The 27693-nt window shown below is 40.3% G+C and overlaps 2 protein-coding genes across 12 annotated transcripts in view; one reads left to right on the top strand and one right to left on the bottom strand.

The window, feature by feature from the left end:
• The window catches only part of frmd3 (FERM domain containing 3), a 61024-nt gene extending 40702 nt beyond the window's left edge, over nt 1-20322 (bottom strand). For all 4 annotated transcript variants that reach the window (XM_085294622.1, XM_085294623.1, XM_085294624.1 and 1 more), the window contains exons 1-2: nt 20183-20322; nt 626-730 (exon numbers count right to left, since the gene is read on the bottom strand). In XM_085294622.1, the coding sequence (XP_085150748.1) occupies nt 626-730; nt 20183-20287 (210 nt within the window). In that variant the 5' untranslated portion in view covers nt 20288-20322. The remainder of the gene's footprint in view (nt 1-625; nt 731-20182) is intronic.
• Nucleotides 20323-20523: 201 nt separating this feature from the next.
• LOC146562661 (gluconokinase-like) lies at nt 20524-27528 on the top strand. 8 transcript variants are annotated; one of them, XM_085294633.1, is made up of 6 exons: nt 20524-21126; nt 22616-22697; nt 23129-23159; nt 23295-23381; nt 24899-24942; nt 25702-27528. In XM_085294633.1, exons 2-6 carry the CDS (start codon nt 22660-22662, stop codon nt 26069-26071), a joined length of 570 nt encoding a protein of 189 aa, XP_085150759.1. In that variant the 5' UTR covers nt 20524-21126; nt 22616-22659; the 3' UTR covers nt 26072-27528. The 8 variants fall into 8 exon arrangements, with proteins under 8 accessions (XP_085150759.1, XP_085150756.1, XP_085150758.1 ...); XM_085294630.1 differs by having other exon boundaries at nt 20525-22357; XM_085294632.1 differs by having other exon boundaries at nt 20526-21122.
• The last annotated feature ends 165 nt before the right edge of the window (nt 27529-27693 follow it).

Below are 27693 nucleotides of genomic sequence, written 5' to 3'. Positions count from 1 at the left end.
TGATAAATGTTATTCTCTCACTGATAGATTCAAAAACTATTACAAAAAAGTAGCCAGAAATGCACATGAGCAATCAGTGGTGCTGAACAGTAGGGGTAGGGTAGGCATAGTGTTTCAGAGGGCTTTGTGGTTATGAAGCAGATTTTCAGCAGAATCATAAATCCCCACTTTACTAAGATGTGGCTGTTGGAAAACTAACCACATACTTATAGACTGAAGTCTTCAGTAAAAAGTGAAAAATGCGGTTTGAAAGCACTTTTCATAAACATACATTTCTCTAAATATAAGCGTTGCTCTGACCGGCTGTGTAGGTCCTGTGATCACTCCTCTGGTAAAGAAGAAAACTCTGGTAACACCTTTATGCTTTACCATTAGTGTTTCCAACTTTTATTTTAGGTTTTACAAGGAAAATGCATGTTTGGTTTGATAAATCCACATCTAGTTAATGTCCCCACCTCAGTTTGGCTTCACTTGGACAAACAAAAGATCTGGGCTCTGGGAATAAATGACAGGCTTTTCCTGATCCTTTGTACAAACTAGTCTCAATTGGTAATGAAAATGATAACTGATACCATGGTTATGGTGTGTGCAGTGTGCACGGACAGGTGTGTGTGTGTGTAGTTACCCTTTGTTTCTCGGGATCTACATATCGAATACCAAAGTAGTCTTTCTCAAGCAGGTTGTAGTGATTGCACACATGGTCCAACAGGAACTGGCCTCTGGTGTCTCTCTGCAAAGAAATAAAGCGCATCAGTTTAGGACACGTGACCCGTCTTTTGAGTTATGCTGATAAAAACCATAAACCTCTGAGCTCAGTCTGATAGATGCTGCATGACTGCATTGTGCCCACAATGAACCCTCATGGGTAATACTCCTCTGATGCTCTCATAATTTCATCACGGTGAAACATGTTAATGGAAAGAAATATGTCAGCACCTTTTTGGTCCCTTGCTGCTGACATATCTGTTATGATGGTGTTCTGGACACGGCCTCCTAATGTGCCAATAAATACAGTCTATTTGCAGGACCTAACACTGTGTAATCAATAAGCACCCTGCATTTAATGCCAGCTGCTTAGTCAGTATCTACTCATTCAGATGCTCAGTATGATTTTCCTGCTGAGTGTACTGACCTGCCTACGTCTTAGCATTCTCTATAACTTTGGATATATCTAAAGTCTAAAGATTTGCTTTTTGTCTGCCTATTTTATAGACAGTGTTTTTGTTGTTATTATATTGTACTTGCCCAAACCGTCTAGATTACACCACACCTGACACCAAATGTCAGCTGGGACAGTTGGATGAGCAGTTTTAAAAAAAATTATGCTTTTTAGCTCATTTAAGGAAATACATATCAAAACAAGTACACATTTAATTTTTACCTTTAACCTCTTGACTAAAGCTAATATTATGTGCATCAAAGATCCCAGCTCTGAGTGTGTGTGTGTGTGTGTGTGTGTGTGTGTGTGTGTGTGTGTGTGTGTGTGTGTGTGTGTGTGTGTGTGTGTGTGTGTGTGTGTGTGTGTGTCCTATAACTGCTCTATAACCTGCTGAAGGAGGTGGATTCTGTGCTTGGTTTAGCAGAACTGATTGATTCACTCAGATATCATGTCTTTGCCCTTGAGACTGGAATTTACTCATCACCCGGGAAGCATCAGCGTCATCACATACAGTCAGACCCACAGCTGACCAAATCTCATCAATAAAACTGCCTGTCAGCACATCGCCTAATCAGGAAACTTTAGTTGGGAATTTGGATTTTTATAGCACTTCCTAATATAACTTTCAGTCTAATTTGTGTCTCACTTCCTTTAACATTCCTAGTTATGCACTACCTAGAATTATTTTTATTACCAGGTGAATTTAATTATGCTGGAATTTTAGGTGAAAAACGTTGAAATTCCATTTAATTCTAAATGAATTAGACTCTTAGTTAAGGGACATATTATACAGTCTTATTGAATATAGCAAAAAAATTGCACAAAAGCAAAAATGCATTAACATATTTCACGTGATTGCACAGATGGATGTGCTAAGGACGGCTACATTTTGTGCACTGAGTAAGCAGCACACTCACACGTTAAAAAGCACGACTGTGTGTCAGTTACTTCTAAAATTTATTCAGCTGCACTAACAAAGTCCCGCTCCCTCTGGCTTGACCAGGTCTCGCTTGAAAAATAGTTTTTAATCTCGATGAGGCTTTTATCTGGATAAATAAAGGATGATAAAAATAAAGTTCATCTGGATTGAGAATGATCTGTTTCAAAGGTTATAAGAGCATCCTATATCCTTATGGTGCTCTTTTCTGTCCAGTGGCTGCTTCATCAGCAGTGGTCAGTATGAACAGCACCTCATCAGCAGCCAAGGTAAGGTCGTTAGCTTTGCTCTTTATTTCTATTTTCAGAGATTTGCAAGTGAAATGCAGTGTAGTGGCTGACATCAGCTGACTTTGTTAAATGGCTTTAACAGAAGCACATTTTCAGCACATTTGCACGGCTGATTGTTTGTCAGACTAACGGCCCTGAGCCTCAGATGTCCCATATATTTGACCGGATTTTAATCTTTAAGAAAGCAGAGCTTTCTTTTTTTTGCACTATTTAGGAAATTTTTCCTGCTCTGATTTTCCTCATTATTCTTTTTCCCACATTGTTGGAGCTACAGTGCAAAGTCTGCAAAGAAAAGTAGCATGGACCATTTTCCATCTGGTTGCTCCATCAGCTCTCAACTATTTCATCAGTTTCGGTGCAGTAATGTAGCTGCTTGGAGTTTCTAATTGCTTTGTGCACTAATGTTACAAATAAATATCTTTTCTTTTTTTTACTGAAATCTAAGGTTGTGCCTTTAATCTTCCTGATCTAATGTAAATCTTAAAGGCAATTGTGTGTCTTTTTTTTTTATATTATATGTGTTTTCTGCTTGTAGGTAGACAAAAAAAACCCCAAAAAAACCCAAAACCATTTCTCAATTAAAAATTAATTTCTTTCCAGGCACAAAGCCCATGCAAATATTTTGTACTAATACTATATGCCTAGAAGTTACACAGCATCTACAGCCTTTATTTTAAGTACATCAAAGCATCATTATCATCACTGCAGCATGCCACAAACTGTGAAATCAGTTCATTTGCTGGCGTTGCATTCACTTATCCTCAGTTTTACACAAATATTAATTCCTGTTCATATGTTGAATTCTGTAAATACTGTAATGTTTTTGCCAAGACAACCTTTTAAATACATTTCTTAGTGAGTCATGCTGCATGTCTCAGTAAACAACTCAGCAAACACACTGTTATATGTACTACTAGACTCAAGGTGTTGACAGAACAGCCTCTGAAAATAAGATGTTTGCTGTAAATGTCACAGCAGCCACTCAAAAACCAACAGTTATATGTGTCCAGGACACCGTGGCTGTATTTGTTACGCACCAAATAAAGCAAAGCAAACATTAAACACAGCCTTAGTCAATTCACAAAGATACACTGTTGTAACAGCCAGAATTTCCAGGTCAGTGCAACCAACAGTAAAGGAGAATCAGCTAGATTGTTTATCAGTGCTGGGAGTACCAAATTACTGCTATTTAAGAAAAAGAGGTTCAAAAATATAAATCGTCTGTGTCTTAACATTAAGACGACTGTGTTAATGTCTGATACCTGCACAGGTATCTGCAGGTGGTTTGAAACATGAGCTGCCTCTGAAGTAGCCTTATTTTGGTCAGTGTACTTTTGCATTAGCCAGAGAATACGTGTAAAGATGAGCTCAACCTATTAATATTCAACCTGTTCAGTGGTCCTAAACAGCTTCAGGCAGAGGAGTTAACTGTTACCTCAATGGTAACAGTTAATGCATACATGATTAAAATACACAAATGACTCTAAAACCAGGTACACAACTACAAACATAATTATTAGCTAATGCTATGCCTAAAACAGTTTGCTAAAAGCACAGGATGTATTTTAACTTCTTAAAGTCCATGCTTCTTAGCTAATAGTGTTATTTATGAGTTGAAATTACAAACTAAATATAGTGGATAAACAGCTTTGTTACCTGAAATGATAAATAAAACCTTTAAATTATTTTACTAAACATGTGATTAGCAGAGAAACTGCTAATGAACCAGGCGAAATTGTAAAGTATGGTTAAACTGCTAAAGGTAAGATTAAAAAAGAAAGACTTAAACACAATAATGAATGAAGTAATTGCTATAGCTATTAGCTATAGCTGTAAAATGATCAGGGTTTTTGAATCCATCTGACAGGGCTGCGGTCATCACAGTCACATCACCACCTCTTAAGATTAAATTTTGATCAATCTGTGACACAACCAGCAAGGAAATTGGATTGTGGTTCTGGACATCTGACATCCTTTGAATAAATCCAGGTCCTGAGATACAAAATGCTCAAATTTGTTTGCCAGCTAGTTGCTAACTGTGTCTGATTCTAAGTGGATTAGTGCTGAGCATACAGCAGATTTTTGTTTTATAGATTTTTGAGTCAATAAAGAGGCCTGTTGCAAGCATGTAACAACACTACAACAGCACTCAGACAATAAAGTTGTGACAGTTCAATGATGAGCCGTAACTCACTGTAAATCCTCGTAAAGATAAGCGGAGCTGCTGACACCACTATGCAACTATTTTCACACCATCATTAAATATGTTCACCTTTTCCTTGGTGAAACCTGTCCAGTTTAATTAAACCATTTTTTATATAATATGTGACGTGGAGGACTTTGCAGGGGTGTTTGGTTGAATACAAGATGCCAAAACTGTATTAAAAATCTTCAACAGCAGTCTTAGGTGGATTTCCCCTGTGGCCTGTGTTATATCACCACAACATCAATTGGCTGTCAGTAATCCTGTTTGCTGCATGTCCCTACTGGCTGGTCCAGGTTTACCAGTATATCACCAGTAACATTAGTCAAATGTGTCCAAGCTGCGATTCTCAGTGTGTCCATGTTCACCTGTGGGTTGTATGTAAATAACCTAGAAAAAAATCACTCTCTGTCTCTTTAAGCTGCACTTCTCCATCAGCATCCATGCATTTTGATGTGTATCTGTCTACATCTCTTTAGGATTTTTTTGGCTGATCCCTGACAACAGTGTTACGAAGATGTTAAATCTGAAGAGAAAACAGAGAGAGATCCATGGAGGGAGGAGAAAAATAGACGAAACGGAATAAAAACAGCCACGCTGTGAGCTGATTCCAGCCAGATCATCAAACGACACCTTTTCTCCGTCTAGTTCTCAGGCAGACGCTCGTGGAGCAAAGAGTGTTGGACTGACGCCAAGCGAGAATAAAGAGAAACAAACCAGACAGAGTGAAACAGGGCCAAACATACTGAGAGGCTGAGAGCAGCTAACATAGAGCTAAAAGAACGAGTGAATAAAAAAGAGAGACTGACTGGTGAAGCAGAGAGGAAGAGAGATGTAAAGAGTCTATGTCATGTCCAACAAGGCCTGAATACATATTTTATATATCCAAAGGCTGGGCATTAAAGATTAACCCAGTCATCCTGTCTCTACATGATCTCACCTAATGATGGCAAAGTGCTCTTCTCTCAGCCCCGCTCAAAGACAGAGATGCATACACACTCTGCAAATAGAACCTCAGTGTGGAGCGAAGTCAGTTTAGCACAAGCAAAGTGCACGTTGACATGTGTGCTCGAGTGTGTGTGTCCATCCACTACCATGGTTAACCTCCTTACAGCCAGTCCAGTCCAAATTCTGGCCAAATAAACAAAACAAAACAAAAAAAACCATTAAGACACAGATGTTTTATTGTGTCTGTCTATTATTCATTTACAAAGCTAATTACATTTTGGGAAATGAACTTGGAACACATGGATTAATGCCCAATTGAAAAGTTGTGTGGAAACACGTAGTTTTCAGGGTTTTCCCCCAAATCTTCTATTTTAATTTGAGTATTTGAGTACTGTAGTTTTCGAATGTTTGAATGATTTTGCCTAGTCAGCATGAACATTTTTAAGTGTCTACACAAGGAACAAGTAGCAGCAATGTGGAGACCAACAACTAAAGAAAGTTAATGACACTCATCCATCCTCGCCTTTTTGTGACAAGAGGCGAAATAAGCAATGGCGGCATAAAATGCGTGGGTCCAGACTCAAACTTTACTCATCCTCAAAGTACTTGAAGAAACTACCAATGAGAGGGCAGGATGACAACCAGAGCCTGGAACGTCTGATCAGCCATCAGTGGCAAAGTGATGCAAATTTTCTAGGTAACCTTCTGATGTGTTTACCACCCTGTCATATCGCAATCATCTGCATTTTTATTGTCGTATATTAATTGTTGTCTCTGGCCATCACGTTGCTGATGTCATCACGCATCATTCTGCAATATTCCAGGTTCAGGTTGCCTAGGGAACCTTCTAATGTACCTGTCAACCTGTCATATGCCAATTAATGGCATCATTCACCTGCATTTCCTCACCTCAAAGTTGAGAAAATGTTAACTCAGGATCACCCACTTTGTGTTGCCAGCTGTCAGTTTGCCTGTCATCGATTGAACATCATTGACTATTACTGATGAGTTGCTTCCTGTTAGGACGTAACTCACCAACAGACCACATTATATGCAGTAAGTAACTGAATTATGTACATTAAGTGAATTAAAATAAAATAAACAATCGTGAAATTTTTAAACTGAAAATCTGAAAGTGTACATTGTGCGAGTGGGTGTTAAAGTGTCTGGTGCTGTAGTGAAGCCGAGAAGAATCAGGCTGGGATGTGTTAAGGGATGTGCTGATAGTTGCTTCCTGTGTAAACGTGACTCACCAACAGCCTTGGTGGACTCTGTCCTTGAGAAATCACCAGAAACAGTCATTGGAGGTCTTTCACTCCAGTAATTGTCTCACTTTTAAGCCTCTGTGTGGCCACAGCTGCAGCCTGACTTACACGTTTAGATTTTATCGCCATCTGTCCCTAAATTGTTAAAATTACTATGAAAGGTAAGGACGGGGAGATGCCATTTTCACAGATGCACAGAACAAATTGGATTTCAGACATGGGGGCGGACGAGATTCTGATTCTCCTCAGGAGAAATAGCCTGCTCTACCCCTTAATCAGGGCTTCAGTAATGCAAGTTTAGTCCAGCTTTTTATTGACTTGACTTTTAGAAGTCTATACCTCACTTCCTCTCTGTGTAATTACGCTGGATAAGGTTCTTTGCATTGTCATAGCAGCATGTGATGAGGATCTCTAGCAGTCTAGGGACTGACTCTTTAAGCAGCGTTTAAACAACTTTTTGAACATTTTGTGAACTTTGTGGGGGGTTTCAAGTACAACGTGCCAGAAAAAAAAACCTGAGACCAACTTCCTTTAAGGAGCGTCATCATGTCAGTTTTTGAGGTAAGCATGTGTGGCAAGTCACATTACCAGTATGTACTGACAATAGTGATTAAGGTACTCCCCCACCCCTGATGATACTCTGACTGTACAGTATGTAGTGTAGCTGAAGTTCATCACAGATATCTTATTTGTTCTGATCATGACTTTGTGACCACTACCAGTTCTGCACTAGGACCCTGGGTACATTGGCCTAGTTAAACAGCGCTTGTTGTTTAATTAACATGCATGCCAGCTCAATTATGACTCCTCCTTATCAACTGAGACGCAATTGCTTCATGACACGGCATACCTAATTGGCTGAGTTGAAACACTGTGTGAAGATCAGTGTTAAATTCCTGTGATGCCCCCGTGAAGAAATCTACTCTCACTCCTATCTGCATCCTCTGGGTGGGTGGTGGGGGATTGAAAAATAATGGTTTGCCCTCTTTACCTCCACGCCAACCAGTTTAAAAGCCAAGTAACTGCCATTCAAACAAATGATACATTAATTTGTGGCTTTTCTCTCTTTGTTGTCATTGCTGCTGCTCTTCAGGGAAATTGAAATTTAAGTCACAAGTGGACCAATTCCTCCTAATTTGCCAATTAGGATGTGTGCGAGTAGGCTTTTGTGCATGTGTCCTATTATTCACAGTGCCAATATTTCTAAAGCCAGTTTGTGTTTACCACCCAACCCCCCCCCCCCCCCCCCCCCCCCCCCCAGCTAATGAATGGATCAATCCAGAGGCTTGATGAGGATACTGCAGAGACAAATCAATGTGTGGGACATGGGATGTGGGGAAAGGAACACACGCAACTAGGAGATAAAAACAGAGTTTAAACTCTCCTCGTTATTTTGCAACACGACACTTTGCCTTTTTCGTCCCTTCCCCACTGTGTGACTGAACTGAATATATGGCATGTTCAGCATTGATTTATTGCTTTTTTTAATTGAATACACAATGTTAACACTCAAAGACTATTTCATGGTACTCCATACATCATTACCTTTCCACCAAATGACTAATTTGATTTGCAGAGATCTATTCAATTTTTTATTCTTCATGGCTACTTTGACCATTTTGATTGTAGACCGCCAGAAGATAGACGGAGATAGTCGGCAGAGTCTAAAACAGATTTTTGAAGTAAGCTCCATAGACAGCGTGAAAATGCATAAGTTATCCACTGGGGAAATGCAGTTTCTATAATTGGAAGAAAGCAGCAGAGGATCAAACACTTCCTGTCTGGAGCTGGGTTATGCAACATCCACTTTATAAGTAGAGAAATCTTTGGTCTGACCTCAGCATCATTATCTCTCTAGCCTCCTATCATCACACCATTTACCCATAAATCTCTGATTAGGAGACCTATGCTGTCTTTGTTTTGCTTTTTTTTACTGAAAGGCGGCACAGAAAGATGCAGTGTAAAGAGAAAAGGCAGCATGCCGTGTGTCAGAATGAAACTCACACAGCTTCAGTATTGATCTCAAACGCTGCATTAGAGAGGGTGCTGATTTCACCTCTTCAACCAGTGACCCACAACAGTGATGGACTCTTGCCTGGAGCTACAGACCAGCTTTTCTTTTAAGCTCATTGTGCACTCATAGTCAGACGTTTACAGATGCTCATCATGGATGTCACAGTAATTTTGGGCTCACAGGTTTTGATCTATTTTGGATTGTTTTTGTAATCCACACAGGGTCACAAGTATACATGGAAAACTAAAAAATGAGGGACTTGCAAAAATCTATATAGTTTTGATGTGATGATTACAATATTATGTTTTTCCCTGACTGCCAAACCTCTGTAGAACACTTTTCAAAGACACATGAGGAGCGCTTCCCCTGGTTCATGCTGGTTACTATGATTGCAAAAGAAGCATTAAACTACTGTGAACTAAATAATTAAACTGAGCTCACACTGCAGTGACAAGGGTGTTTAAGTTTTTCATTACAAAACTGCATGAATTAGCACATCTTGTAGACAAAGTGTATAAGCAGAATTCAGCTGAGGTGGTGCAGCGACGTTATTGGACGGGCCTGAACACAGATGCCGTTTTCCTGCGATATAATGTTAATGTGCCTCCTCTCAAAATCATTATTTTTAAATATATTTACACTTGTACAATTTGGAGCAGTGCTCATGATGACTGTGACCTTGCCTCAGTGTGACAGGAGGGAAACATAATTACCCTATGATCACCTACAGTGCCGTGCTCCAGAGATTCCCATGAACACATTGTACATGAGCTCAAAAGCATGCACAAATTACCCTACGTGATCTTAAACATGTTAGATGCACACCTCGAGCTCACGGCTGGGGGCGCGGTCTGTTACGCTTTGTGATAAGAATAAAAAAAAGATCACTATATGGAGCAAGAGCAGCTCCTTGTGTAATGGATTGTCATCAGATTGCGGGAGAAAAGAGGTGTGACGATAATGGCATGACTGGAGATGCAACACTGCTGGTATGAATACAAAGGAAGCACCGAAGCAGCTGTCTTATCTCTGCACCGCAGAATGTTTACATTTGTGCCAAACGATCGAGAAATCCACGAGAACAGAAAAGAGGAGCCGCGTGTGAAAACCTGTGAGTTATTGTAAACTGACTGTTTGCTCATTTGCATGTTTGAAGCACAAATTAGTCCATCATACGTATCCTCCTCTGTTTATGGTACAATACGTAAGGGTGTGCATTTCCTCCAGGGAAAAGAGCTGATACACCATGTTTGCACATTCACACGATGAGGCCATTGATGCCGTCACAAAAAACACACAGACTGTTTTGTTCTCTATGTCTCTGTTTTTCTTTTTTCTATTTATAGTCCTTTTCTAAATTCAGAAACAGTTGAAACGATGCTTTTTAAGATGTTTCGGAAATGCAGAAGTCTGTCGTCTGCTTCTGTCAGCCTTTGCATATTCAGAGAAATGTGGCAGAAAGCAAAGGGAAGTGCATCTGGGCTCATTCTGTTACCAACAAACCATGAAAACACAAGCACAAATGTCGGTTGTTGGGTTTATGTACACAGCCTCACTGAAAGAAGCATTAATAATAACATGATTATCTTCATGCAATCGAATAAATTGAATGTAGCTGCTTGAAAGTTCTTTCTGTGAACTTGCTTTAAAAGGACAATATTGACAACAGAAACGGAGACAGGAGCAACCATCAATCTAAATCCTAACTCTCAGTTTGAGAGTATGGTCAGCATCTTTAACCACATCTGCCAGATGTTTTTAAAAGTGAGGGGGGAATCTATTAAGACAGAGCTTCAATAAACCAGATGTGATTGCAGCAGAAGATAAGAACACTTTCCTTTTCCTTATGCATGCTTTTTGTATTGCATATCTCCTATACATAGATACGTTTTTAAAAAGATGAAGAAAAAGAAAGATAACTCTCTGTGTTACAAAGTAATTACTCCCTATCATTAAATCCCAAATTAACCGTGATTAATCAAATTTTTTGGAAACCGGAGCTCAATTTCATGAGCCACACCCAGGCCTGATGACTGAAATAAGAGTTACATGGACAGGTTATTAATCAGAATCAGAATCAGAATCAGAATACTTTATTGATCCCTGGGGGAAATTATTATTATTATTTTTTTATTATGTAGCATTTAGGGGTTGTTGTTTTTTTCTTTGCTCTACTGGAGCACTCAAAGTGCTTTAAACATCATGCTTCATTCACACATTCACACCAGCACTTTGTTTTCTACACCTAAGAGCTTTCTGTCTAACTTTAACACACATTCATACACCAACATATGCATCAGAGAACAACTTGGAATTCGGTATCTTGCCCAAGGATACTTAGGGATGCAGACTGGAGCAACCACTTCAAATTAGTGAATGACCTGCTCTGCCTGTTGAGCTACGGTCATCTATTAACTACAGCCAGTAGAAACCATCTTCAAAAGAGAAGTAGGCTAAAAGATCTCAAATAGCAACACATTATGCCACAATCTACTACTCAAAAACTCAAAACAGATGAGAAACAAAGTTATGCACATCTATCAGTCTGGAAACAGTTACACAGCCATTTAAAGGCTTTGGGACTGCAGAGCATCATCAAAACGGTCACAGCACTGTATCTTTTTCACACCACTATATAGGAAGAACCACAAAATGATGTCTCGGATTAGATATTGGAAATTTTGTCTCTGTGTCAAAATTCTAACTCCTCTACACATTCACCACTGGATCTGTATGTAGGAGTGCAAACGTCTGACCGTGAATGGTCATTAACCTGCTATCTCTTTTGCACAAACTCACGGGCGATTGAGCTCACGTGAGAGGAGTGCAAGTCATGTCATGTGTCTTGCCTCCAGCACACATTATTCATTAACCACCATTGAAACCACAGAGTATTTCCAGTAGTGAGAGCACGTCTGAAGGGGACCATGTCCTGCTGTGAGAAAGTCTAATGACCAATATTGTCTGGAGTTCATGTGTGGTAATAAAAACAACTGTTGCATTAAAATGTTTAAGTGTGTTTGCAGTGGTTTTCACTCCCAGTGTGGTGACAGCCAACGAGACCACGACACTGAACATCAGCCTGCTTTGTGTGACCTACTTTTTCCACTCCTACTTATTTTTTGTCTCTTTTTCCATTTTAAAATCCCAATTTTTCCACCTTTTGTGAATTCTTTTCTGTTTATATACCGCCGCGTGTTCCGGTTTACCCTTCGCTCTTTTCTCTGCCCCATCTTCCTTTTCCAAAATCCGCTCGCTCTGCCAGTCTCATTTCAAGTCTGTTTCATGTTTTAATCTTCTTAATCTTTTTTTTTCCACAGCCACGCCACCTCATTTCCTTTCCCGTTCCTTCCAACACCCTGTTGATTTTTCGATGCCATTTTCACGGCTCGTGTTTCCACCCAACCATGTCATCCTATATTTTTTCTTGTTTATCATCTCATTTTTGTTTCCTATCCACCCCGTTCTTTTGATGTGTCCCTCCCTCTCTATCCCCTGCTGTCTCATCTCTTACTGCTGTCTTTCAGCTGCAAAAAGAAAAAAAAGATTATTTCTCTTCACTCATCTTCGGGAAAGCATCAAAGAGGCACCGGCAGGAAGGATAAGAATAGAAAACTGATGCTATTTATAAGCTTCTTCAAAGAATGCCTATTAGCCAAAACAAGAGCACTGCCTCAGCTTTATTTGAACACATACAGACAGATGTCTACAGACACCTCTCCTTGACCAGCTGGAATGGAAACACAGTGAAAAACAATGCCATAGCTGATATGCTCCTTTAAATAGACTGTGTTGGGGACGTATTGATGACCTATACTATAATAGAAACAACGCATTTATTACAAACTTCAAAAAGTTCCCTGTAATCATGCTTTTGCACTGCCATATCAGTCTTTCTCTTATCTGTAGCAAATTAATGTCCATAATTGCAGAACTTTGGCTCGGTGGCAACTTTTAAATCTTTCATGGTCCCTCCAAATGCACACACACATCCACGTTTGCACACACCCGCATGGTGTAGCGCTGACAGCTGACTGATGTTGGCCTCATGAAGCACAGTGATCTCCCTTAATTATACATGATCTGTCACAGAGGAGAGGGACGGAGAGAAAGAAGAGAGTGGAGGAGATGGGGGGGGGGGGGGGGGGGGGCGAGGAGACAGAAAGAAGATATTGATGAGAGGCAGGCAAAAATAGAAAGTGAGAAAAGGTGGTCGGAGCGGTAAATGCGAAGCTGAAAATGGAGCAGAGGATAAGTGGGGTGAAAGAGGGAGCGGGAGTTGGAGGAGCGGAAAGTTAAGATGCCGGGGGAGATGATAGAGAGAAAGAGGAGAAGGACAGAAGAGAGGATGGGAGGAAAACGAGTGAAAGGAAATCAGAGGACGCCACCGTGTATTGATCTTGACGTCTCCCCTTCGGCTGGTTGGACTTAACATTGCCACTGAACATGAGAGCAGCAGGTTGGACTCATTCACCTCCAACCTCCAGGATGTAGGCTGCAGGCACATGCCACATATCCCCACTCGCTCTCTGCCTGCCTTATACACTGCTGTCAATATGTTCTCCTAAACATGATTACACTCTTCTGGAGGCTGTCACTGTCCTGTATGACAATATTTTCCCAGTCATAGACCATAGGCTAAGAGAGAGAAATCCAGTCGTTCTTCCTGATACACACACAACCGCATCCCAATCCATATTACTATAACTAGAACAGAAGTGCTCGTCGTATATACCTCTCAATATTGCTGAGTCAGATTTATATGTATTATAAAAAGTCTTTCTCAGAAGCAAGTCTCCTCACTCAGCAGCAATCTTAAAATGTCTCCTAAATGGCCACTTATCTGGGAACTTATTATCAATCTGGTCATTAAAACTGGATCAAATCTGATGAAAAAACAAACAAAAAGTTGAAAGGTTTAAAGACTACGAGGCAAAACTGTATCGTTTTATATTTCATATTTCTGTATAGTTTTCATATTTATATCCTGTTCATAGCCTGTACATACTTATAGTTATAGCATATTCATAACATACCTTCATACCGCGTACATTGTAACATACCCATAATAGACCCATATTTTGTACCCTCATACTTATAACAGACCCATTTCTGTAATATATCTATATATTTATATTATGGCTAAAGAACTTTCTGGATGGATGCAAAATGCATTTCGTAGCCTTGTACTTGTGACATGACAATGACAATAAAGTTGAATTCTATTCTATTCTAAACATGGTTTTAAAAAGCTTTTGTCCCCTTTAATTTGTCTTTCCAACTTCATATTTGCTGTTGCAGGTTCTCCCAACAGTTAGATTTCAGGTTTCTTTGAATGCCACACAGTACACGATTTGTTTTAGGCTGTAAATGAGCCTTTTTAACAAATTTGTGCACTACAGTGAAGAAAATTGAAAAAATGACAGTGATGTTATGTGTCCTGTGTTCCTCGTAATCATATAACAGTCATACACAAAAAACGAAGTGTTTCCCCTGATTCAACAGCCTGCAGAAACACCTTTGGCAGCAACGGTGTGTCTCAGTGTCTTTATCAGTCTCTCGCGTTGTTGTGGAGGATTTTTGGCCCACTTTTCATTACAACTTTGCTGCAGTTCATTGAGCTTTGTGGGCTTTCATTTATGCACAGCTTTCTTAACATCCCACCACTCAATCAGCTTGATGTCTGCACTTTGACCGGGCCATTGCAACACTTTGATTCATTTCTTTTTCAGACTTTCTGTTGTAGATTTGCTGCTGTGCTCGGGATCATTGCCCTGTTGTATGACCCAGTTTCTGCCAAGCTCCAGCTGCCCAACAAATGGACTTGGTATACATAGAAAGTCATGGTCGACTCAGAGCCTGCAAGGTGCCCGGTCCTGTGGCACAAAATAAGCCTAAAATGTTGTCCCGTTGCGCTCGGTATGAGGTGTTTATACTTGATTTGTTGTGTTTGATGTTCTCCAAATGTGGCTCTGTGGCTCTTAAAAAAGTCACGCCTTTTCAGTCCATTTTTAATTGTGCATCATGAACTTTGACATTTATCATGCTGAGGCCTGTGAACTCTAAAATGTAGCTCTTGGTTTTTTTTAAATTATTTATCTGAGCATTGTAAGGTCAGACGTTGGGGTGAAATTTCTGGGGCGATCATGGCATGGTCTTAACACCAAACTGAATGATCCAGACCAGCAAACTGCCAAAAATTGTGCTCCATAGAGATGTTTACACTTGCATGAGTATACCTGGCTGCTACGAGCCTTTTTAATTCCAATGGAAATATAAATTGTGAACTTTTTCCCCCACTGGACAGAGTCCAGTGAAAACTTTCTTTTTCACATGTTTGTAAATGACTAGAGCTTTAAATTAACCTATTGTTTTACTAGGTTGGTATACTTTCAGGTTTTGTCCAGCCCTGATTATGTCAACACAGTTGAAACCCAGTTTAATTTTTAATCATTTGCTCTTTGCTGTTTGTGAAATGCAAAAACAAAAATAAAAGTCACCTTACCATATCCACTAATGTTTACATTTAACTGATGATTTCTCAAACAGTTTCTGGCATTCAGCATTTAGAAACCAGGGCAACAAATAAATATACATTTAAAATAAAAGAACAATTCAAAGCAATGGAGAGAGAGAGGTGAAGAAGAGAGTGCAGGCAAGGTGGAGTGAGTAGAAAGTGACAGGGGTGATTTGTGACAGAAGGATAGTAGCACAAGTGAAAGGGAAGGATCGCAAGATGGTTGTGAGATCTGCTGTGATGTATGATGTGGAGACAATAGCACTAACAAAAAACAAAAATGAGGAGGCAGAGCAGAAGGACAGCTCAGATGGAGTGTTTTGAGACAAAGTTAGAGAGGAAAGGCTCTAACAGAAGAGTATGCAAGGGATAACAGGAGGCAGATGATGTGCTGTGGTGACCCCTAAAGAGAGCAGCCAAAATATAAATGATGAATTCATACCTAACCCCATATTTTTATCAACTAATAACAATGACAAAAAAGCATCAGGGTGATCTATAGTCAGGTAAAGGTCAGCATAACAGCAGCAACAAACACATTTTCCCTACATAAATCTGATTTAATCAATTTAAGCTCAGCACAAGCTCTTGGAGTTAAAGTCTGATATTTTCATTAACGGACACAAAGATGTGACGGAAAAACAAACGCTTTATTCTGTTGGCGCATTTTTTCAAATAAATTAATCGTTCAGACTATTTTTATTGTCGACCTGAAAAACCATCTCCCAAATCAGTCAGTAACCAGCAACAGCTTCACAACTGCGAGGCCAAAGTGAAAATCCTCGGGCTCTGTAGAGACTAAGGAAGCCACAAACGAGATGGTGCACCTGGATGACACACTGATCAGCCGTGTCTGACGAATTATAGTCTGACACCAGCTTTCTTAAGCAGTCAGTTTGCTTTCTCTTTATACTGCCAATTAACCTCCAACATACTTCAGTAATAAACAGCACCATACACAATCATGAGCAACTCCAGCTTCAAACTGCCTCAGTGTTTGGTAGCGCTTCATTCTCTTGACTGGATAAAAATTGGTTCTTATTTATAGAACTGAGTCCTAATTGGCTCCTACAAGCTTTCCAACAACAGAAATACAATGCGAGTGTTATCTGTATCACCGGGGAAGAATGAGATTGAAAACTTCTAGCAAATATTGACACTTTTTTCTTCTACTTGATTAAAACTTCAAACAACAGCCTTATAAAAATCAGTCAGTATCGCCTCTTATTTATCTTAGTTATCGAGCCTCTTTTTGGAGATTCTAAAGTGCAATTCCACCAAACGTGATGAGCAGAAATCGTATATTTGTTACATTTAAAGCAGACAGTAAATGCACCACATGTAAGGAGACCTCCAGAGTGCAAGAGGTTAAATTTAAGACCATTTATTCATAACTTTCACTGTAAAGAAAATAAACTTATCATCCCTTATCGCGTCCTTTATATTAAGCCTGTTTTATATCATTCATGTTTACTACCTACACTCACCAGTCACTCTATTAGTCGCACTTTGCTTTTAGTGTGTTGGACCTCCTTTTGCCTTCAGACCTGTCTTAATTAGCAGCAGGCAGCAACAAACAGCAGCAGCAGTTGTTTTTCAGCTGCACATCCATGATGAGAATCAGAGAAAGTGGCTACACTGTGATCATGAAGTAGCAGTAACACTCAGGTAGGCAGTACCATTTAAATTATGCTTAATTGATGATAATATCCCCCACACCAATACATCGACAACAACCTGAACCTTTGATACAAAGCAGGATGCTGTTTATGGTCAATTCTGACTCTACCATCCAAATGTCACTGCATAATCTGAGACTCATCCAATCATGCAACCTTTTTCTAATCTTCTATTGTCCAATTTTGGTGAGCCTCAATTTTCTTATTCTGACAGGAGCGGCACCCAGTGTGGTCTTCTGCAGCTTTAGCCCACCTGCTTCAAGGTTTGAGATGTTGTGTGTTCAGAAATGGTCTTCTGCATACAAATGGTTATTTGAGTTACTTTTGCCTTCCTGTCGGCTCAAAGCTGCCTCATCATTCTCCTCTGACATCAACAAGGTATAGGATAGGTGTACCTAGCAAAGTGCAAAACGACTGCAAAATTACTTGAATTGTTCAAGTCACTTGAACATCCCTTTGTTTTCTGCACTGCGCTGGATATTGCCTTACAAGTAATTATACTGGGTGGGGTGTTTCGAGACTTTAAAGTCTTCAGGATTATCTATGCAGTGCCAAATACTGTGTCCCCAAAGGGAGCAGCTAATGCACCAGTGTCTTTAATCCAGAGTCAACTGAACTGATGCCTTAGAGAAAAGTTAAAGGAATCAAGGGCATCCCAGACTGACATTACACTCTATTCAGTCGTGGTTTGTGCTCAGAAGTACATTTTAGGAACTATTCAAACACACAGTTCTTTCAATTTTCCTATTTTCATTATATGTTTGTCATTTTATTCTGACCTACATATGCAGGACAATTGGGAAAAGCTGACAAAATAAGAAATGCAAAGAGGAAAAAAAAAAGAGCAGATAAAGTAAGAGATGGAGGTCTCCTAGCAGCGGTAAGAGGAGACGCGCTGTTGTTGAGAAGCAGAAGTGTAGCATGAGGAGCACAGGAAACATCATGAAATATGTAGGAAGGAGCAGCTCAGCACCGGAACACAAAGCCATTAAAGAAAGCCCTGGAAAATGCAGTCAGCTAGAAATATAAACGTCCATTTCCGTATCGTTCATAAATACTCTCGCGCATGGATAAAAGCACACACACGCTTTCACATCTCCTGGAAAAAAAAAAAAGTAAAAGCTTTAATACTCATGTACACAGTTTAACACATTCTTCTGCTCTCAGAGACGCAAGCACGAAACTGTACATGCATTATCAGCACTAAACACAAAGAAAACAGAGCCAATCTCGTCTCTCCTCTCTCTGCTCTCCTCCTTCTCTTCCACTGGACCTGAAGATGTTTTTTAAATCATTGATTGAGTACATGCAGGAAACCAGCAAGACAGCTAGTCTGACATGCAGCAAGTGCTCTCAGTCTTTCGGGTTAAACAGCAGACCAGCGGACAACTCGCTCCGAAGGCGGTTTAGGGCGAGAAGAGGTGGCGCTCTGAGCTCTGAGCATTCACTTCGCCCTCAGCCCCGTACAACTCAGGCTTGTCAACAAGGTGCTTCAGCTGTGTGGAGGATTTGGTGCAGTGCTGAAGATGTAAGTGAAAAAAACCATAGCACAGTGCAATAGAATCCAGTCATATTGTGACTTGGCACTTATTTGCTGTTCAGCATTTCATATATTTTTATGTGTAATAATGCATCATAAACTGGAAGACTGACGGGATTTTATGTTTATCTCTCTGGCAACAGCTGCAGCTCAGGGCTGGAGGGGCTGAGCTGGAATCTATACTTTCCTTTGTTCAAGCAGTCTTAAAACGTCCCAGCGTTAGATCTCAGGTGAGGATAGTTAAAGGATTCATTGATTGGATCCAAGGATCGGGTTTTACAAAGCACATTGATTTGGATTTGACAGGATTTCAGTTTTGTTGTGGTTTTAATTTTGTGCTTCGGTTATCAGTCTGCCTGAGCTAATGTCTTCACTTAAAGATGAAATTTTCATTTCAGATTAAAAAAAGATTACTGATCAGACACAGTATCACCACATACTGGACAGTATGGCAGATTTTATTTTATTTTATTTTTACAACACATGCCCTTTCTGACATACACCGGTGGGATTTGTGTCGCTTTTCAGAATCAAACCAACGATATTTTGCTTTTTGGACAAACGTGGGACCAACTACACTAGGAGAGTAGCAAAAAATGTCTTCTTCTTCTTCTTTCAAATAAGAGGACTTCTGACAAACACATGACACATAGCAGAGCAAAGGATGCTTTTGGAAAGACTTATGCCACACCTTTATGTGACATTAAAGATATTAAAGCACAGAGTTGATCTTTTCCTGTTAATATTATTCACAAGCCCATTTTTAAAGTAATGAAAATTATTTTTTTCTTGGTATATATGTGGGTACATTTATTTTAACAGAAATTAAAAAAAACTGAAAGTAAGTTGCAGATCTTTTCAGCAGCTCATGTTAGGTCAAACTGCAAAAAGCAATTGAAAGTGATAGTTATAGACTCGGTTTCTCCACAATGGAGATAGCTCAGCATAAATACCTGCATCACGAACTCAGTGCTTTACAGTGACTATCTTCACTGTCTGATAAAGACACTTGCTGCTGCTGCTGGTAGAGGGTATGTATTATCATCTCTGTGGCAAACAGAAATGAGACCACACAAGTAAAGCACATCAGTGTTTCCGTCTCTCTCCCACTCAGCCAGCCACAGCCTCTCATAATTGCAATCAATAACTCAAACAGTTTCCGTCCATGTTATCACTACTATCATCATCACCACCACGCCCATGGCGCTCCATCGTTTTATCTTCTATAAATCAAAGTTCATGAGACTTCACTCTATGGCAGTCACATCTAGCCACGGTGACCACAACGCAAATGCATGGATCGCTACTGGGCTTGCTGTTTTCTCTCCACTGCCTGAATCGTCTGAGCAAGGCAGCAACCTTTCCAGTAATTTACAGCAGAAGGGAAATTAAGGAGAAAGCTCTTATTAAACGACGAGTCATAATAATAATAATAATCATCATCATCATCATCATCATCATAATAATAATCATAATAATCATAATAATAATAAGCGTGAGGTTGTTGCAGCCCCCTAGTTTTAATTCTCCATGCCTGCGTAAAATTGATCCACTGCGTCCACGTGACATTCGCAATTATCAAAGACTACGAGATGGACTGGTAGATGAGACGCGCAGGGCTTTAATCTACCTGAATGCTGCAGGAGATCTCGGAGTCGTCCAGTAACCGGATCGTACAGAGTATCTCCTGGTCCAAGGAGCGGAGGCTGGGGCTGCGAAACCGGAGCATTTTCATCCTTCTGTCGGTTCTGTTTCAGCCCCTCATGTCGGAGGTTCCACAGACAAGACCAGACGCGCGCAGAGGCTCACGCACACGGATGACTCACGCACACGCACGCGTCCGCGTATACATTGCCGTTCAGTCGGGTCTTGTCACCCCTTGAGACGCCCTTGGAGATGAATAGGTGGATGGGGTGGTGGATGGTTAGATGGATGGATAAGAGCGCGGATGGATGCAGCAGAGAAGGATGGGAGGAGAGCTTTCATCCGTCTCCAGCCTGCCCACTGATGGATCTACAGGACGGAGGATGGTTTTCCCTCTACTCCTCCTCCTCCTCTCTCTCTCTCCCTCTGGCTCAACCCCACTTCACAAGTGTCTTGTGACCCTTCTCATTGCTCCTCATTGCAATTACGTCCAAATGACACGGGAGACCTGGCGAGTGTAGATTGCCCTGCCCTGTGGATACCCTTTGATTATAACTATTTACCAATTATAACAAGTATTATTTCAGAGGTTGCTGATGCTGCAAAAACGGCATCTTTACCTTCCATATGTATTTAAATGTTTGCGTTAGCGATAAATAATAAAACTCATATAATATATATGCATTGTTACTGATATTTCCTCATTGTAACGACACTCAAACTGAGATTAAATAATTAATTTAATCGGTAATGACGTCAGAGTCAATTTCGTTGTAACGCAACACCGCGGTCCCTTTAATTGTTAACGTAAGCGACGTGCTTAGTGCGTCATCACGTCCCTTAGCAAAACAGCCAGAGGCCATGGTCAAATCGTTCGTTCACGGGATGTTATCGCCTCTTTCCTGCGCCGGAGTCACGTTTAGCAGGCAGGTCTCACATTTTTGTTACTGTTTGTTTCAGCTTTTCAGGAAGGCTTGATTTTTTTTTTCGTGACGTAAAACCGAGGCTAGTTTTTCTTTAACGAACAGCAACTGTAAACGTGCTAAAGGAGGCTGCACTTCAGCTGGACTTCCGCGTTTAAGAACTGATCGCTTTTTATAGCTACGGAAGCTCCACCCGTTCATTATAACGGCGGCATCGGTTACAGTTTAAACGTCCAGTTAACTGGACAGAGCAAAAAAAAAAACAAAAAACAACCCAGCAGATTAGTCCTTAAGGAAACTATCATCAGCTGTAGAAAACATTTATGCATGCACTCATCGGCCACTTTATGAGGTATCACGTTGGACCACCTTTCACCTTAATTCTTCATGGCATGGCATGAATTCAACAAAGTGCTGGAAACATTCCTCAGATGTTTTTGCTCCACACTGACATGATAGCATCAGGTGCAGATCCCAAAGATGCTCTACTGGATTCAGATCTGGCGACTGTGAACTTATTGTCATGTTTAGGAAACCAGTGTGAGATGATTTGAGCTTTGTGGCTTGGCATCCTACTGGAAGCACCCATCAGATGATAGCAACACTGTCGTTATAAAGGGTTTAAATGATGGTCAATTCAGTTTCAAGGGGTCCAAAGTGTGCCAAAAAACCATTCCCCACACCATTACACCACCAGCAACAGCCTGTACTGCTGTTACAACGCAGGACTTGTTGTGAGCTTTGTAGTATGCATCAGAAGATGGTTAAACTGTGGTTATAAAGGGATGGACCAATGACTCCAGAAAACAGTCATTGGGATGGACGTGGTCACCAACAGTTCTCTGGTAGACTGTGGTGTTTACTTGAAGCTCAGTTGGTACCAAGGGGCCCAAAGTGTGCCAGTGAAATATCCCCCACACCATTTCCACTCCATCTCTAGCTAAAGCTCTGATATAAGACAGGATAGATCAAGAATTTCATGTTGTTTACACCCAGATTTCTGACTGTGTACCATCCCAAAGAACTGATGCTCATGAGATATTTTCTCTTTTTTAGACCAGTCTCTGTAAACCTTTGAGATGCCTGTGTGAGAAAATCCCAGCAGATCAGCAGTTTCTGAAAAACTCAGACCAGCCCACGTGATACCAACTAGCATGCCACATTCAAAATCATTCAAATCACCTTCATCTCCCTTTGTGATGCTCCGTTTGAACTTCGGCAGGTTGACCACATCTGATGTACTTAGTTGCTGCTGTGTTATTGGCTAATTAGATATTTGTGTAAACAAGCAGTTGAACACGTGTGCCTAATAAAATGGCCAGTTAGTTCTCACGATTGTCATTATTAATTTGACTTAAGTAAAATGTTCAGTGGGTGCTTTTCACTTCTAATGATGTATTTTTACAATAATTTATTAATATTGATTTAAACTTTAAAGCTCTAAAATCTTACAATCAGATATATTTATTTCCTTTTTCTTGTTTAATCCTTTTCAGGAAAAACCTGCTTTAAATATAGTGCATGAAGAACCACAACCAGGATGATCTACATCATAATGGGAGTCTCGGGTTGTGGAAAGTATGTACACAGTATGTTCATGTATTTCATGCATAAGTTTTGTGAAACAAAAGTAAATGAGCTGTTTCTGTACCATTATAACCATCAGTATATAACGATACCCTGTTTAATAGAGATTATATTTACAGACAATGGCAATTTTATTTATATTACATGTTTTATTACATGTAAACTCAATGTGGTTAACACACAAAATAAAGACATAAAAACAATGTCTTAAGACAGTGAAAACAGCACAAAAAAGAAGTAGAAAATTCTCACAGCTAAAAGAGAAGGTCCAAAAAAAGTGAATATTTTCAAAATTAGTTAATAATAATATCATATTTTTATGATATTAAAGGATGCTGACAGTTGTTTTATTGCAACATTTCTCAAATGTTGCTAAACCAGTTTTGTCCTTGATACTCTTTATTTATTTATTTTAAATATAGAAGCACCTTTGGGATCTTCCTATCTGAAAAGGTAAGTAGCCTCAACTCTAACCAACAACCTCCCTACACACACACACACACACACACACACACACACACACACACACACACCTCTTGGTTCCTTGTGTGCCTAATACTCTTCTGTCCATGTGTGTTTACCCATCAGCTGGGTTGGCCCCTGTACGAAGGGGATGACTTCCACCCACGGGAGAACATCGAGAAGATGTCTCGCGGTGAAGCGCTTACAGATCAGGTCAGCCCAGGTGTGTGTGTGTGTGTGTGTCTGAGTGTGAGTGTGCATTCTGTCTGCTTCACTTACATGTCAATCATTTATGGCGTTCAGTCTCTCTTCTGTCAGGACTAAATAACTCTGTTTGACTTACAGAAATGCACAAAATCCATAAGTAGCCGGAGGGAGCTTCAGTCGTGCAGACAGTGAAAGCAGCAGGGAGCGATGCTGAACTTTTCATAACAACCGTCAGTCCTGAAATTCAGTTCAGTCATTTATTATCTGTTTGTTCAGGGCTCATCTCCTCCCCATCCATGCTGACTTTTTAAATAAAGGGAGCCCTCCAAACAATTGTCTGGCTTCCTGCCAAAGTTGAGTATACAGGCTTACAGGCAGAGGAGCCCCCGCCAGCATTTGGCAGCAGTTCACCGGTAGCGGTGTTTGGTGGCAGATGATAACCTCCCACTCAGAGGTCTGCTTTGAACAGCGAGGAGAATTACCCAGGGACGTGCTCCGTCCAACCCTTTGGCATATTTTAAAAATTGTCAACAGTTGGCAGTTTGAGAATAAATGATGTGCGAGGAGTGGAGTCATTAAATCACATCTTCATTGACGGATACCAAAGTATTCTAACTTGTAAATGAGAGTACAGGGAAGGTCATCAAATGTCTTTTTGAAGGAAACAGACAAGATTTCAAGTCTTTTCCAGCATAATTCAAAGATTCTCAGTGGGCTTTAAAGGTGGACCCTGTGGTGTCCAGTCACAGAGTTAAAAAGATGTCTGACGCTTCCATAGTCACTTTCATAATTTGAGCCCGATGAATCCTGGTATTGTCATCTTGGAATATGCCCCTGCCAATAGGGATAAAAATATTAATTAATGGAAAAACCTGATCGTTAAGTAGGCTCAGGTAGTCAGCTGACCTCATTTTTGGGCACATAATGTTGCTGAACCTTAGACCTGACCAGCTGTAGCAACCCCACTTCATAACAGGCTCGTGTGGTAGGGAGTGGGGTTAATGACTGCAGCACTTCATCCTCTTCTCTTCTTACCCTTTACCGTTTTCTTTCCACTCATTACAGAGTAGATCTGGACTCCTCAGACCACATGACCTTTTTGTTTTGCCTCCAGGAATATCAGAGCTCTTTTTTCCCCAATTAGCATCACTGATATGTGGTTTTCTTAAGGCCACGAGTATTTTACAATTTGCTTGATACAAGTCAATAATTTGACCCTTTTTTTCCACAATGTCTTTCAAAATGTTTCTTTAACAAATGAGGAGCTGCTCATGTCGTTAGTTTGTGTTAAATCATTTGTTGCCAGCTGAAACACGTTATTCACCGCAGTAATTACCCAGCGGAAGGCTCTTAGTTATTTGTGTAGTTAAATCCATGTGGTGACTTTTCTTTTAGCCATATATATATATACACACACCAGCTGGAAAACTATTTAAAGGAGTTAAATACACAATCTTAAACTAAGCTGTGCACAACAAAAATCAGTTTTTGTGTTTAGTGTTTGCATTTCTTTGTCTCTGCAGGACAGATTGCCGTGGCTTCTCAAACTACACGAAGTCATTCAGAGGTGAGCGCTAACCAATCTCTACAAATACATAAGTTCTATCATTTCAAAGGACACAACATTGGCTTTTTTTTAAACCATCAGCCTTTTAAAGGTTGATGTGGGGGGTGTTGTCATCACATCAAAGGTTACAAAAAGGAGGGCGAGGCGGCAGGATTTTGACCTCGACCTCACAGTCAAGGTCAGAGGTCAAGTTTTCTAAAAATCTTGTGACTGAGGGGGTAAAACTGATGGCCGCCAGTGTTTTGTGGCAATTTACCCTAATATCTGCTGTAAGCCAACTGCACACACACACGTTTCATGAAAACAGGTATTTTTTATGACATAAAGGAGAAGATGATGGGTTTAGAGGTAGAGATGAAGAGCAGAGGAGCGAGGTGAGAATGTGCAGGCATGAAATTGTCGAGAGAGAAAAAATGTCAACGATGGTCGTGAAAATTGAGATGAAAACCAGAGAGCCAGGAAAAACAGTTTGGGGAGTAAAGACAGATTACGTGAGGAAAAGAGGTGAGGGAGAAGCAAAAAGTGTGTCGTCTTTTTCTAAAAACGTCAGCGGCAACATCAAAGAGTCCTTCTGCTTAACTCTTCCACACTCAGATGCACTTATTTTTCTCCATCCGCTCGTCCTTGCGTCAATCTTTTTCTCTTTAGTTGTTGAGACTAAAGTTTACTTTAAGCTTAATTTTTTCAGTCTGAACTTCAGTAGTTATTCATTCCTGCCCTCAGCAACTTTGTACATATGTTCATGTCTTCCTGTCACAGAGAGAGGAGTTCAGGCTCTGATGCTCTCCTGGTGTGCTCTGCACTGAAGCACCAGTACAGACGGATCCTCCTCCATGGCTCCAAAGCCCTCACTTCCCCTTCGGAGACAGACCAAGAAATCTTCCCTCCGGCTTCTCCTGATGTCTTTTTTCTTTTCCTTCGTGGTGACTATGAATTCATTTACCAGAGGATGGTGGCCCGGAGGGGTCACTATATGAAAGCCGACATGCTGCGTTCCCAGTTTGATACTTTAGAGGCTCCGTCTGATGAGGAGAATGTGTTGACACTGGACATCCAGAGGGGCATCGATGATATGGCTGTGGAGGTTGAAAGGCACTTAATCGACCACAGGTCAGGGCTACCAGCGTAGCCTTGACCACCACAACAGACCACATGGGATCCTTAGCAGCTGTAACATTGATATTCCAGCAAATATTCAGGATCCTGCAGGATTACATTTGAATGACTTTGGTGATTCCCTGTGTGGCTCTCCACAGCAACCAGGAAGTCACAGTTTCCACTTATTTGAAAACATCCAGCATCTACTCGATGGACTGGCACACGAGCTTGACAGTGGACATCAGATGTTTGTTTGTTTTTTCCCTCTTTCCCTTGAATATCTTGAAAACAGTTGAGCAGTAGATGAATCCACATGTTCGATTATTATATTGTCACAGATGCACTTCCTGATGTTCCCCTCCTAGTTACCCAGGCTTGGACAAAGACTGGAAAGTTGTGACTCCACGGGGCTGGTGTGGTGTCTCCTTCTGGGGTCCCTGTGGGCATCTTTAGCATGTAAGGTGAATAAGTTAAATACAACATGGAGCCCATTTTTATATAAACTTAAATCTATATAATTTTACAGAAATATAACATCTCTGTAAATTTTGTAATAGATTTAAAGGCCTCGGGAGTAATAAAAAGTATGATTAATGCCTTTATTAGGACAAAATTAATATTTTTAGATACTTGAAAACTAAATACCTACAAAGCTGTGATAGAAATGATTAACATGTCAACATGACAGACTAAGATGATGAACATCAGTGTAATCACACTGTCATGTGACATTTTAGCACCAGCAGTTTGCCTAAGTAGAGTGTGTGGCCTTTACTGTTGTTCTAGTCCCTTTTGAATAGCTAATTAATGTCTGGTTTGTAGTGAGGATGAGAAATAAATCACTGTTTCAGTGTTGATGTAAAACCACAGAGTGTGGCAGGCTTGACGAGCTCACTAGTTATTTAGTGAAGAGTGGAATACACAGTATGTGTGATTTTCGAGAGTTCTAGCTGGTTGCAAACATTTAAATATTTAGGTGCCATTCTAATAAATGCATTGTGTGTATGTGTGTAAGCTTTGAAACTGAACCGGTTTGTGCGTATTTAAGGATGGTATCTTTTAAGAATATGCCATGGTGAAGATAAAAGGTTTTTACAGCCTGCTGTGATTTCTGCCTGTGGGGGTGTGTCCTGCCTTAGGTACCGCCCTGCTGTACTGCTAAGACCAGAGTGCTTAATTAAGGCCAGATAGATTTGTGTGGAGTGGAAGATGGTGCTAATTGTTTTTTGTTAAGTGACCAGCTTTTAGGTTTTTCTGTGTTTCTCTTCTTTTCATAGTGATAACATGTGACGAATCTCCTTTAGTTGAATCCTTTAACTAAAAAAAACAAACACACACGTATTTCATTACTAATTTTGCCTTCTTTTTCAATCTGGACATTTTTTGTTACTTCTCCACATACCCTGGACTTCTGGACGTTTCGAGTGTTTGATCATAAATGATGTGATGCTGATCTTTTTAATAGTTGGAATAAACACATGGAAGCTCTTTATTTGTCCTGATGATTGTCCTCAACAAACCCAAAGATAGTCAGGTCACATAAGCATCTTTGTTTGTTTTAGAGCCCTAGAAAACTCTGCACAGTGTCTTCTCTGCTGAGAATGTTTCTTTATCATTTTCAGGATAACAAGTTTCTTCTGAGATTGAAATCTT

The sequence above is a fragment of the Mchenga conophoros genome, linkage group LG12 (assembly GCF_057382185.1).
Source record: "Mchenga conophoros isolate Kocher_MC1m ecotype Shallow Benthic linkage group LG12, M_conophoros_male_GT1.1, whole genome shotgun sequence".
NCBI lineage: Eukaryota > Metazoa > Chordata > Actinopteri > Cichliformes > Cichlidae > Mchenga > Mchenga conophoros.
The sequence above is the reverse complement of the archived record's forward strand: the minus strand, read 5'-3'. Positions and strand labels throughout refer to the sequence as shown.

Bases quoted from the DNA above. Each gene is read 5' to 3' on its own strand.
- LOC146562661 (XM_085294633.1), top strand. From the start codon at position 22,660: ATGATCTACATCATAATGGGAGTCTCGGGTTGTGGAAA. The intron at 22,698-23,128 runs GTATGTACACAG...TTTTAAATATAG, and splicing joins GGAGTCTCGGGTTGTGGAAA to AAGCACCTTTGGGATCTTCC. The intron at 23,160-23,294 runs GTAAGTAGCCTC...TTTACCCATCAG, and splicing joins GGATCTTCCTATCTGAAAAG to CTGGGTTGGCCCCTGTACGA.